Source organism: Salpingoeca rosetta (genome assembly GCF_000188695.1).
Source record: "Salpingoeca rosetta unplaced genomic scaffold supercont1.47, whole genome shotgun sequence".
NCBI classification, from domain to species: Eukaryota; class Choanoflagellata; order Craspedida; family Salpingoecidae; genus Salpingoeca; species Salpingoeca rosetta.
Window position 1 is genome coordinate 1 of NW_004754887.1, and position 12,553 is coordinate 12,553.

A 12,553-nucleotide genomic window follows, 5' to 3' on the forward strand; every position below is an offset into this window, starting at 1 on the left:
CAGACTACGTCGTGTCAAAGGACGTGGATTCGTTCGATGGGCAAGTGCCTGCCATCTTCGTTCCTTCCAAGCCACCCTCCCTTTCCCCAATCGCCCTTGTCAACATTAATTTGGTGAACATGCTTCTGGGCAAGATGTTTCTTCGTCTTCCTCCTCTCCTGTCAAGCCCATCGGCTGCACACGGCGCTGCGCGCCGTGCCTGGCTCGAAACAGACATCCTCGAGGAAGAGGAGCTTGTTCGTGCGCTGCAACCCACGTCCGTTCTATATCGTCCAACCAGCAACTTGGCCTCGGGCGTGCTCCTTCAGCGTGAGCTGTTTTGTGGCTGGATGCTTCCGGGAACTCCAGATTGCCCTGCCTTTGTGCATGATGAGGTGCTGGCGTTTGCAGAGAGGACAGTTTCCCACACGCAGTGCAGCGACAAGCTCACTGTTGTGCCCGGGTCGTTGCTAGCCCGCGTGACGGTCGACTTGTACGCGACAGGCACCGACGTCTACGTTCGCAGCTTTCGTGCACAGACGACAGCGGCTGTGTCTTGCTCTGCGGTGACCTCAGGACCTTCCGCACTGGCCGTATCCCTTACCGTGACGTCTCCAAACATGCTCGACAGCCTCTGGCCTCACGATTTCTTCTCCAACATCCACTTGGCAACCCTCCCCCTACAGCTCGTTCAGGCCTTGAAAACGCACATCTCTGGAACTGTTCGTGGAACGCTTGGCTTGGGCACCGACGTGTCATCAACGCCGCCATCCGTGACCACGTTTCTCGATGGAGACGTGTTTGAGACATTTGAGATGCGTGGCACGCCACTCTCTGATGTCCTGTTCACGTCTGTGTCGGAAGCCGTCACGTTTCTGCAGCCAGTTGTGGACAAGCTGCACCAGGAGTTGCAAACGCACATTCCAGCCATCGATGCTGCTGTGGCCGAGGTCCTACCGCCACCACACCTGTCAGCCCTCGTCACAGCCTTTATGAAGGATGCCCTACATCCCACGGCTCTGAACTTCTGGCTGTGGTTCAAGCATCAGCGGCCGGAAGGATCTGTCCTGGTCGAAATTCTGACTTCAGGCAGGAGTAAGCGCGCGACCTCCGTATCCGGCGCTCCGGCCGAGGTTGCCCTGGGTGTCAGGCTTGGTCACGCAGGTGTTGGCGTCCCGGGTACAGCGGCAGCGCTGCAGCCGATTCTGGCCGCCGTTAACAGCGTCATCCAGGCGCTTCCATCGTCAGCGGCAGGATGCCTCCGCATTGACACATGGTCCCCGAAGCCACTGCAAGTGAGCGATATCGAGGGCGCGAGCCTAGACTACATGGTGCGTGCTCGCACATTGTTTCCAGTGGCTCCCATCAGCAACAGCACGACTGTGGACAGCGAAGTTGCCGTCGCAGGCGCATGCTCGCTGAGTGGAATGTTGGGCTTGAAGGATGCAATCATTGGCGGTGTCGGCATGCTGGCTACATATGACCTGGCGTCTCAGACCGTTGCCTTGCACTTTAACACGACGCACGACTTGGCCGACGCGCAGCTGCTGTCTGTGCCCCCATCAACTCCCGACAGTTTGCAGAAGCAGAGGTGTCTCAGCGCATTCCAACCGTTTTTTTGGCCCCGCCCCAGTGCCGCAGATGCCGTCAATGATGCGCTCAAGCAGGCGGTGGCAAGCATCGACACATTCCCTCTAACACTCACTCGCTGGCCCATCGTCCCCATCACCGGAGACGTGGTTGCGCGTCTTCGCGCAGCCCTGAACACTTACGACGATGATCCTCCTGAGATCTTCCTTCCTGCCCTCGAAAATGCCATTGCGGGTGCGTCACACCCCTCGCAAGGACACTTCGTTTCTGCTTCGGCCACTGCAGCCCAAGAAGACCCTGGCGCGTGTGACATTTGGGTGCAATTGTCCACAACGCACAACATATCTGTGACGAACCATCAGTCCCCGTGGAAGTGGCTACTGGACGCCAACAGGCTTTCGGCTGAACTAACGCTTGTGGGCAGCTTCCACATCCGTCTTCAGGACGGGTCGGCTAGTTTGGTTTCGTTTCACCTCGGCGGCACCTCAAAGAGGCACAATTTCGTGCTGCCCTCACTCTTGTCCATGCAATCAGGCATCCCTTTGTCTTCTTCATTCGTTGCGGACGTCAATTTGCCTGATAGCATACGCACTGAGCTCAAACTAAAGGTGCACACCACCTGGGGTGCAACGCCGGAGTTCGTCATTGGTGCCACCCATACCAGCTCAGAGAAGTCCTCCGGCACAACAACGTTCCATATTCGCGACAACCCTGTGGAGCAGGCAGTGAGCCCGAGCAACGTCCTCACGGTCCTGAAGAACGGGTTGCTCAACATGATTCCGAGGGCCCTCTCAGGCTCTCTCAAGTTCAAGGTGTACCCTTACCAACACACCCTTGACGAGGTTGGTGACCTCGAGCACATCATCAAAGATGCGGCGTCTCTGCTCACCATCCCCAGTGACCCAAACCCCTCGTTGGCAACCTCGCCTTCCTGCCTTGCTGTCATGGAAAAGGAGCCACCTGTGACGCTCAACGTCGTGCTGTTCGACTCTCACAACAAACCGACGCCCTGCAAGCTCTCACCTCTCGACTACACCAGCTGGAAGACCTTCGAATCATCCTTCAACGCTGCGTTACAGCAGTGCGGGCTTTCACATTGGCTCAAGTTCGATGTGCTTCAAGACACAATTGGCGCCACCCACACAGGCGGGAAGCCTTGTGCAACGTGGGAGCTTCGTCCTGCAGTTCCAGGTGCTCTCACTTTTGTGTCCGTGAACTCCACACCAGCAAGGCAGAACCTGACCGTGCAAACCACGCAGAACGCGGCCAAGATACCCTTGTTTGGGCTCTATGAAGATTTTGTCGCCATTGTCCATGGCATCTTCATGCAGCAATTGCCCCGCCCCAAACTGAACACCTTGACCATTCCTGCCAAGGATGCGGGCATTCCTGAGGAGTTTGCAGCGGTGTACCCTGCGGAGCTGACCGCCGTGGGGTTCAAGTTCTTCACCGCGTACAACAAGAGCGTCACGACGACCACCCCAATCGACGACAGCATTTCGGCGGCGCATGGACTGTTGAAAGCTTTTGTGCGCAACGGCAGCGCGTCTGCCGCCATCGAGGCCAGCATCAGCGCTGCCCTTGCATTTGCGTTTGACTGCCCCCCTCCCAAGCAAGGCTTGAACGTGACGGTGTGGTCGTCGCTCAACAGCTCGCAGACAATTGACAAGGTGACAGTGCCAGCAACACCGAAAAACACGTTGCAGGTCATCGTCGGCGGACAGCTCCGCTCTCCACCATCTCCTGTTGTTTCCAGCTCGGCACAAAACTCCAGCATTGTCGTCAAGCGCGTTCAACAGACATTTCTGGTGATCACGGTTCTTACGCCGGCCGTATCGTTTCGGGGTACGTGGGGTCAATGCAAAATCTTAGAGAGCTGGGCAATGTAGTTAATAAAACTTCCTTCCAATGGAGGTCCATATAATAATACGTGTGGTCAACGACACAAGCATCGCACTTCCTCTGGCCAAGCCCATGATCAGTGAGGTTGATTTGCACGCAGAGGCGCATTTTGAGGCTGGTGCACAAGAAGTCGAAGCTGACGTGTCCATCATCGACGTCAAGGCCAGAGACATTAAAGGCAGCACAGACGTAACGATCGACATCGCGCTGCTTCCACCACCGACATCCGCCCACAGCGACGCGTTTTCGCATGAGGCTCAGCAGGCAGGCGCTCCGTGTTCGTCTGCTACTCTTTCGCATGAGCTTGCGCGCAGCGACGTGTTGCACCAGCCTGCAGCGCGCAGCCCCTGTCCACACCAACCTGGACAGCTGCACTACTCCGACCTTTCAACCATTAATCACGCTCTGCGGCAGCCTGATTCGTTCTACTCTTTCTTCGTGGCCACGGTCGACCTGAACACGCACTTTCAGCTGGAGAACATCTCCATTGGCGTCGATCATCTTGCGGTGGTGACGACAGGCGCTGGTATTGATCTCACGATGAAGGACAACTTCACCCTTCATGCTGGCTTCAACGTGCATGACATGGTCAACCAATTTAAATTTCACCTCGCGTTCCATGGGAAGGAGAGCTTTGTCAGGGCGATGAACCAAGCCTTGTCCATCAACTCATCGAGTTTGTGCTGGTTTGCTGAGCAGCTACTCGAGCCTTCAAAGTCAGTCCATCGGAGCCAAGTCGGTGTCCACCCTCTGCCTTTTGCGAGCAAGGCCATTAAGGACTGGCTTGGGCCATACACTGATGCCGCTGAGAAGGCAGTTGAAGCTGTGTGCAATGGGGGTGCGCGAGCCGATATTGCTGTGCTTTGCGAGGTGCTGCAAGAGTCCTTCGGGCACCCAGTGTGCACGCACAGCGCCCTTCACGAGGATAAACTTGTGCTCCGCATCCAAGTTGACTTGGTCAACTCTTCAGCCAGGGACTCATTCAAGTATGACTCCGTGCTGTTTGAGCCTGTGAAAGACAAGCCGGAGTTGTCCATTGGCGAATCAGCGTCTGGGACCCTTGTGTCAGCCGCCTCCGTTGTTGGTACCGCCACACTCGTCATCGATCTTTCTGGCACCGTGCCGATCCCCTCTGTCCGCAGCGCCAACTTGACAATGGCTGTCTCGGTCAATGGCCAAGGCACCATCAAGGTCTGGTTTGGGCCTATGCCTGTGCCTTTCTCTGATGTGCAGTTGAAGATTGGCGACCCCGTCACTCTGAGCATTGAGTTTGGAGAAGATGCCGGTAGCGATGCGTCGTTCAGCCTACCTTCGCAACCATCGCCGACTTCGTCCGCATCTGAGACTGCGCTGAGTTCCACAACCTCAGGAACGCCAGTGGGCGCTGGGATCACGCTCCACGGCAAAGCTTCTCTGACAGCCAAGGTGAACATCCCCTTCACTCACCCCTGCCACCTTGATGTGGAGATTCCCAAGATTGCAGCGTTTCTTCTGGACCCGTCTTCTGACACGTTCCACTTCAGTACTCCGGGCTGTCCAGATGGTCTGTTGAGCAGTCTCTTGCGCGCTCTGCCCCAATTTGGATTCCAGCATGCATTGCAAGACTTTGGGCGATTGGTTGCTCAGTGGGAGCGTGAGTGGGAGGAGTTCCTTCGCTCAAAGCTTGGGCTAGGCGGCTTGCTGGACGGACTTCACATTCCGTTGCTTGACGGCAAGTGGTGGACGCACCACCTCCACGTCCATCTCGGCGACATCTTTGGGCCTGGCTTCTTCAAACGCCTTCTTGCATTCCTTCAGCCAAAGCTCCAAAGCCTAAACCTGAGCGGTATCGGGGCCAAGATTAAGGACATTGAAGAGAAGGTGCTGCACTGGTTCACAGAGGCAATTCACCTCCTCCTTCATCCGTGGCTGATACACTGGCCCAAGGTCCCGGACGTGGCTGACAAAACGTACAAGTGGAACCTCGACCTGCACGGAACGCTGAAACAAAAGCCCGATAAGCTTGCGTTTGACCTCGGCTCTCACGGCATCGCCAACCTCGACTTCAACTGTGAAGAGGAAGCCCAGTTTTACTGGCATGTGAACGTCACCGTGACCTGGTCACCGCAAAAGGGTATTCGCTTCCTGTTCAACGGCAACCCAGCGCTGGAGCTAAAACTTGAGCTGGACGTTCCAAAGTGCGATCTCATTGGCAGCTTCTTGATTGCTGGCATCGACATTGGGGCAAACGCACTTGCCAAGGCGGAGATTGTTGTGACGCCGCCAAAGTTCAGCAAAACTCACGCTTGGGACTTTGAGTTGGACGCTGATGGCAAGCTTGAAGGTGACGCCATCCTTGGTTTTGCGGGAATTTTCGACCAGCTACTCCACAAGGACACGCAGGACACAATTCAAGCGCTACCAAACTTCCACTCCCACCTAAATTGCAGCTTCCAATGCTCGATCAAGGGCTGCAGTAACGCACCGCGCTGCCATTTTGGCCGCCCGCGTTTGTGTGTGGGGCAGCTGTTGACGTATTTGCTGCACAACACCCTGAGTTTCACCAGGGCACAATACTTCCAGAACGTGGAGAGGGTAGTCGACTTTCTCGAGCAGAAAGTTGACCTCTCGCCTGTCTTACCGCCCCAAGCCCTCATAGACTTGCTGCACCAGGTTGCTGACGCGTTTTGCCATGGCAAGTGTGATTTTGATGGAGTGTTTGAAACCGTCGAAAAAGTTGCCGCCGTCTTGAAGCTGATCGAGCGCTTACAAGCGCTTGCGGAGCACTTGGCTGACCCCACATGTTCGAAGACCACCCACGAGATGCAGGAGTTCATCCTCGACTTTAGCAAGCCCGACCTGGCGCCAGAGCCACATGGCCCATCGTACCCGCCCAACCAGCTGAACACAAACGGCCTTGCCGCGGAGCACGCAAAGTCGGTGCAGGAGATTTGGAACAGCATCACCGTGGAAGGCTCGTTCAACGTCAAGCTTTTGTTCTTGGAGCATCCACTGGAAGACCTGCTGAAAATGTTGCTCGGACTCAATGTGCCGCTTGTGGAAGTGACCTTCCCCGAGCTCATCATTGACATTGGCACGTCGTGGATGGTGGGGCCAGTGTGGTTTGTACCTTCCGTGTACGTGGAACTGGATATTGGAGCCGTCGTTGTTCTGCAAGTGCCACCGATGGTGATGACGAACAAGTTTGTCATCACAATCTTTCAGACAAGGAAGATTGGCCCAGCCATGCGGAGCCTCAGCCTTCGGGTGACTGACCAGAAAACTCACGCTGCCTTGCCAGTGCTTCGAGCCTCTGTCACTGTGGGCGGCCATGTTGGCATTGGCGTGAGCATTGGTGTGGTGGGCTTCTACGGCGACTTGTACGTTGGCCTAACGGTGAGCGGCACGCTCAGCATTCCCAACGTGCATGGGACTGGGCTCGTGTCCATTGGCGACGTGCTCCACCTCGTTCGCCTCAACGGCAACGTGTTCGATGCCACAGTGCGAACGTACAGGCTCGTCATCACCCTTGGCTTTGGAATTCGCGGCTGCGTGAGCCTGTGGTTGAAGTCCTGGTGCTTCACCGTTGTCAGCATTCAAACCCACTTTGTGCCCTGGCAAGAAACCAGCAATCCCCGCATCTTCACGAGCCCAGGCTCTGGATCTGGCCTCATCAATCTCAACGCAGCCCAACCGGAGGTGTCCTCAAGTGACACTAGCCTGAGCTGCTCTGGCGAATGCGAGCGCGTGCCCACATTTACTCTAACACAGGCAAACAACGAAGTTGATGTCAGTGTGAAAACCACTACCGACGGGACACGAGATCCCCCGCGTTCCATCTCCATGCCTGCACAAGGGGATTGCCTCAGATTTTCTGGCAGCACAGGAGGGTCAGAGTTTGTGGTGCGAGTCATTGGCGTGTTTCGCTGCGTACGGCTGCCTGGCGCCGCAAACATGGCCGTTATCGTGTCCATGGACGCATATTCACCTGGGAGCCCAGCATCACACGCGGCAACGACGTTGCACACGCCACAAACAGGCCTGACCGGGGACCGCACGCTGACGGTACGCAGCCTGAAGCGAAACAGCACTGCCGGCTCACGACCCTCGGTCCACCTGACCCCCACCGCTCTGGTGGCTGGCGGTGCTGCAGGCTTGTACTTTGGAGGCGACGGTGTGCCGCCTTGTCGCTCCCTGAACCTGACACGTGCACTGTCCACTGCTCATGTGGAATTAACCGGAACACCATGCCCAACACACGTCAGCGTGAGCCCCTCGCAGGACGTGCGCTTGACAGGAACACCGGGCGACTTTGATCTTGTGCTTGTGGGAAAGGCAGGCAACCTCACTGTTGACATGAACGTGACACAATTGGTGCTGAGGAACAGGTCCGTCGAACTTGACGGCACGGCCATCGCTTTCACGCAACCACCGTTTTACCTAACAACACGCGCGCATCCGACGGGCAACGCCATGACCACGGTGGCGGTTGTGGCACCCTCAGCAGTTGTCACGTGCATCGGGGGACAAGGGAACAACACCTTCGTCGTGCCAGATCCTGCTCAGATCGAAGGTGCGCTGCAGATTCAGGGCGCACTCACGGATTCCTCGAACCTGCTGCGCGTGCACAATGAAATTCAATCAGGCAGCGGGTCATTGACGTTGACCCCGACATCGCTGAGCTTAAACAACAGCCTTGGGTTCCACCACTTTGGTGTGACAAACATGGACTTCTTTGACATTCGGGTGCTCACGGCACGGGGAGCTTCGGTCCAGACAACTGTACTTGGTCCGGACCGCTTCACTGTTGTGAACCTGCACTCCGTCACAGAAACAGGAGCAACTGCGGTTCATCGGCTGACGGGCTGCGTGGATGGTACGGTCGGCATTAAGATCACACTTGACGGCAGCGGCAACCAGCAGGTCCTTGTTGGCTCGGGTAGTTTGGAAAACTTTAACTGCTTCGCCACCATTGCCGGGTCCACGAGGAAAGACAGGAACTATACCATCATCGTGGATGCCGGGCAAGACAACCGCGACTTGCGCTGGTGGTTTGGGAATGGCGATCTCCACGTGAGGTCCACACAAGCCGACAGCACGCAACTCCATTTGTCTTTGGAGTACATTGACCACGTGTACGTCACGTTTGGAAATGCAAGCAATACGGTTCAAGTCACAGGAGCAGATACGTACGCAGACTTTGTGTTTCAGTTCAAGGATGAAGCAACTGCCGGCACCCTTGCCGAGTTTGGCTCGACGCCCAATGCGGTTCTGTTGAAAGCCGTGGATCGTGGCATCGTGCTTGCTGGCTCCTACGACTTGTTACTGGCGGATCCAGCTGCCACAGACTACAACCCAATGCAGGAAATTCAGGGCAATGTCCTCAGCCTTGGTCCGGGAAGCAACCTGACAACACGAGTTGAACTGAAGGCGGGAAAGAACGTACCTCACGCTCAGGAGATTGTGCTTCATGGCACGTGCATCTCATCTGCAGAAGCCGGCAGCAGCAGCCCGCAGAAAGTACAAAGATCACCCTCGTCATGGCTGCGGATGCATGCAGCGGCAAGGGGCTGGGATCCCTCCACGAACGTATCACGATGCCAAGTGCTTCAGCACGGCAACGCAACCCTGACAGCATCCCTGTCACAGCTCAGCGACGCCGTGTACATGCGTGGCTTCACCATCCCCACGACCCTGGACCTGCTTGACGGTGATGATGTTTTCGAGCTGACGGACGGAGGTCAATCCCGCTTTGATGTGAGTGCTGGCGCCGGCTTGGACGCATTCAAGCTGCAGTACCCAATGTTGGGGTCGTCCCTTAACTACGGCGACGACCAGGACCCAGACACACTCGTGTTCAACACAAACGGAGGCGTGATGGGGACTATCAGCGTTGACCGCATTGGCCCTGTCAACAAGCGGGGAGACCCAGTGTTTCTTGAGATCATCAACAACCGGCCTGAGGACATCAACCGTGTCACGTGCGACGTTCGCAGTTTCAGCCCATCTTCACAGCTTTCTGAGACACAGGGGAGGAGATACTCGCCTCACCGCTCACAATCCACGCCCTTTCCAGGCGGTAACGCGGTCACGCACGTGTCGTATCCATCGGAAGGACGAACCCTGCAACTGAAACCCGACACCAATGTCACGTACGTTGTCGATGCTTTGGGCTCAGACACAGTGCTTCAGTTTGACGGAAGGGTTTCTTCCGTTGCAGATGCTCCCCTTACAGCCAGCGAACGACGAAGGGAGACAGAACAGCAAGGCCCAGCCCTCAGGGTTAACTGGCAAGTCATCTGTTCTCTCGAAAGTTACAAGACGACTGGTCTTATTCAGGTTCTGGGCACGGCTGACAGCAACGCAACTGTGGGCATGGTTGCTCCCAAACACGGCTCTGCCCACCTTGGGTTGCGTGGAGAAGGACAAACCGTGGCCAGGCTCACCTATGACACCATTGTCATGCGTGTTCATGACACCCAGCACGTGTTGTTCATCGCAAACTCGAGTGCTGTTGTAGACTTACAGGCGGCCCCGTTCGTGACAGACATTGTCGTTGTTGCGGCTGCACACGCACAGGTCCTCACTGTGGGGGCGCACGCTCCCACAAAGCCACTCATGCTCGTGAACGCTTCCATGGACTTGGACGAGGACACTTTGTTGCAGGCGGGAAGCGTCGTTGCTGGTGGAAAGTCTTCCACGCTGGCAGCGTCGTTGCGTTCATTCTCGAGGGCTTCCTTGCATCGCGGCTGCTTGTCGTTGTGGAAGAACAAGACGCACACCCCGGAGACGCCGGTGAAGCTGTCACCTTGGATGCTGGGATGGGTTGGAAGCGCGCTACCAGCATCGCACGCGACAATCCTCAACGAGCGTCGCTGTTCCATGTACTTCTCCCAGATACGAAATGCCACCCTCGACCGTGTCTCGCATCTTGACTTGGAGGATGCCCGTGGCCACGTGAGCGTCCTTAGAGCAGTGAGCGTTGCGACCTTCAATGTTTCAGACGGCACGGCCTTTTCTCAACTTGGTTTGCTGCCCGACGCTTTAAACGTCGACATTGACGAGGATGGCGGGTACATGGTGGCATTTGACGAGGGTCGCGGTGACACATCGCATGAGGGCACCCAGCTTCGGCAGGTCACGCTGTGGCAGCCCAAGTTCTCGCACCCACATGCATCCATCAAGGCAACCGGTGCCACTTGCACTTCAGATTCTCAGACTTACTGGGAAACCGAATACGCAGCAGATGCACCCGGAAGAAGCGCAGCGCTGAACTTCACCGGGCGCGGGGTGACTGCAAACTTGGAGCTGCACGAGGTCGCAGGCCAAACATTCATGATCGACTTGGAAGGGGTTGCCTCATCCGCCCTTTGCGAGCAAGGCGTTGGGGACGCCACGCTGGTGCTTGATGGTAGTCAGCAGGTTGCAGTCAGCAAGCCCCTTCCTGATGCGGACACATTGCCAGTGAACGTTACGTCCAGGGCGGTGATGATTGGCGGCCATGGATCATCACACACCACTCGCTATGCCATTAACCTCGGCAATACACACACCGCCTTCAACTTTTCGTTGCACCTTCAAGCTGGCAAGGCCGAGGTTCAGTTTCAGTCTGGGTGGGCGAGTGCATGGCCCATCCCGTTTGGCCTGGAGGTGGGTACGGCTGCGTCCGCTGATGTCTACATGCCGAAGGCAATGGGTGTCCGGTTTCCAACCCGGAGCGTTGCCGTGAGTTACAAGAGGCACACTTATGAAGCGGAAGGGCCAGTGGTTGCCGCTGGAGAAGGCTTCTTGCTGGTCCCCGACGCTGACTGCTCTGCGACCGCGTTCGATCAAATCGAGATCAACCGCAAGGACAGATGCAAGCAGTCGGTGCACAGGAGCGCTGCAGGCCGGCAAAGTGCTGTGGCTGTGCGGTTACAGACGACACTTCCGTGTGTGTGCGAGCCACACGAGCAGCTTGACGAGGCGCGCATCGGTGTGGGTACCGCTGCGGCTAGTCATTCTGGCGTGAAAGACGTTGTGACGCTGCATGTGCTGTACGCGATTCTCTACGGCGTGTACTGCTTGATGCTTGGCGTCCTGTGGATGTGGAGTGCGCTTGATGTGACACGCAACGCGAACGCTGTTTCTGCGACACGTTTGTGGCTGCGCTCAATTGCTGGTGCAATGTTTTACGCACCCGTTGCGCTGACCGGCTTGATGAGCCCCATACTCGGCAGTGGCAACAGCACGATTGCAAGAAAGCTGTTGCTGATTGCGTCAGAAGTTGTTACTTCCCTGTCCGGCATCGGAGACTCGTGCAATGGAAATGAACGGAGTGACCGAGCGCCGCAAATTTCCCGCGCTGCTGTTTTGGTTGCCTGGGCGATTCTGGCTGTGACAGGCACCGCTATTGCACGCCATCACCGGCACGCGATGAATCCTAAGCTTCGACTCGTGTGGCAAGCCGTACTGGAGGTAGCGGTGGTGGTTCTCCTGCCTTGGGCAGTGCATGCCACAACAGGAGCTATGTTCGCGTTTACAATCCTTGCATGTGGCTTGCTCCTAGTTGCTCGCAACTTGCATGCCCACATGCGTGCCCATCAAGGCGCTTTGGACCTGATGAAGAACGCACTTCACCTTGACAGTGTCGCTCCTGCTCTCATTCTTGTTGCTGCCATTGTTTCCAGCGCGCAGATTGGTGTTGGTCGCACTGGCATGTTTGTGGCGATGCTATTTGCGCTTTGTGGCTGCACAGTCACTGCTGCCTATAGTTGCTGGAAATGGGCGCGAGGACCTCCAGCTGTCGTGGTTGGGCTGGTGGCGTTGCAGTCAGTCTTTGGCATCGCCTTCACTGGCACTATCCTCGATGCCAGGCATGACACCGCGGGTGTGATTGGTGCTCTCTTTCTTATCTGGGCCATCGTGCTCCCCGTACTCACCCTCCTTGTGTTGTGGTGTCGTTTCGCGCCACGGCATGACTATGCACCGCTTGATGGTGATGCGCCTGACAACTTTAACGGCGATGTTAAAGGCGTCGATCAGCAGCAGCAGCAGCAGCAGCAGCAGCAACAACAACAACAACAACAACAACAACAACAACAACAACAACAACAACAACAAC

General features: G+C 56.5%; 1 protein-coding gene across 1 annotated transcript; it reads left to right on the top strand.

The window, feature by feature from the left end:
- Positions 1 to 134: 134 nt before the first annotated feature.
- On the top strand, positions 135 to 11,907 carry PTSG_11386 (uncharacterized protein; the record flags this gene model as incomplete). The annotated part of the gene is made up of 2 exons (XM_004987566.1): positions 135 to 3,401; positions 3,541 to 11,907. Coding segments are annotated over 2 exons (11,634 nt in total), but the record flags the coding sequence as incomplete, so codon positions are not given.
- Positions 11,908 to 12,553: the final 646 nt, after the last annotated feature.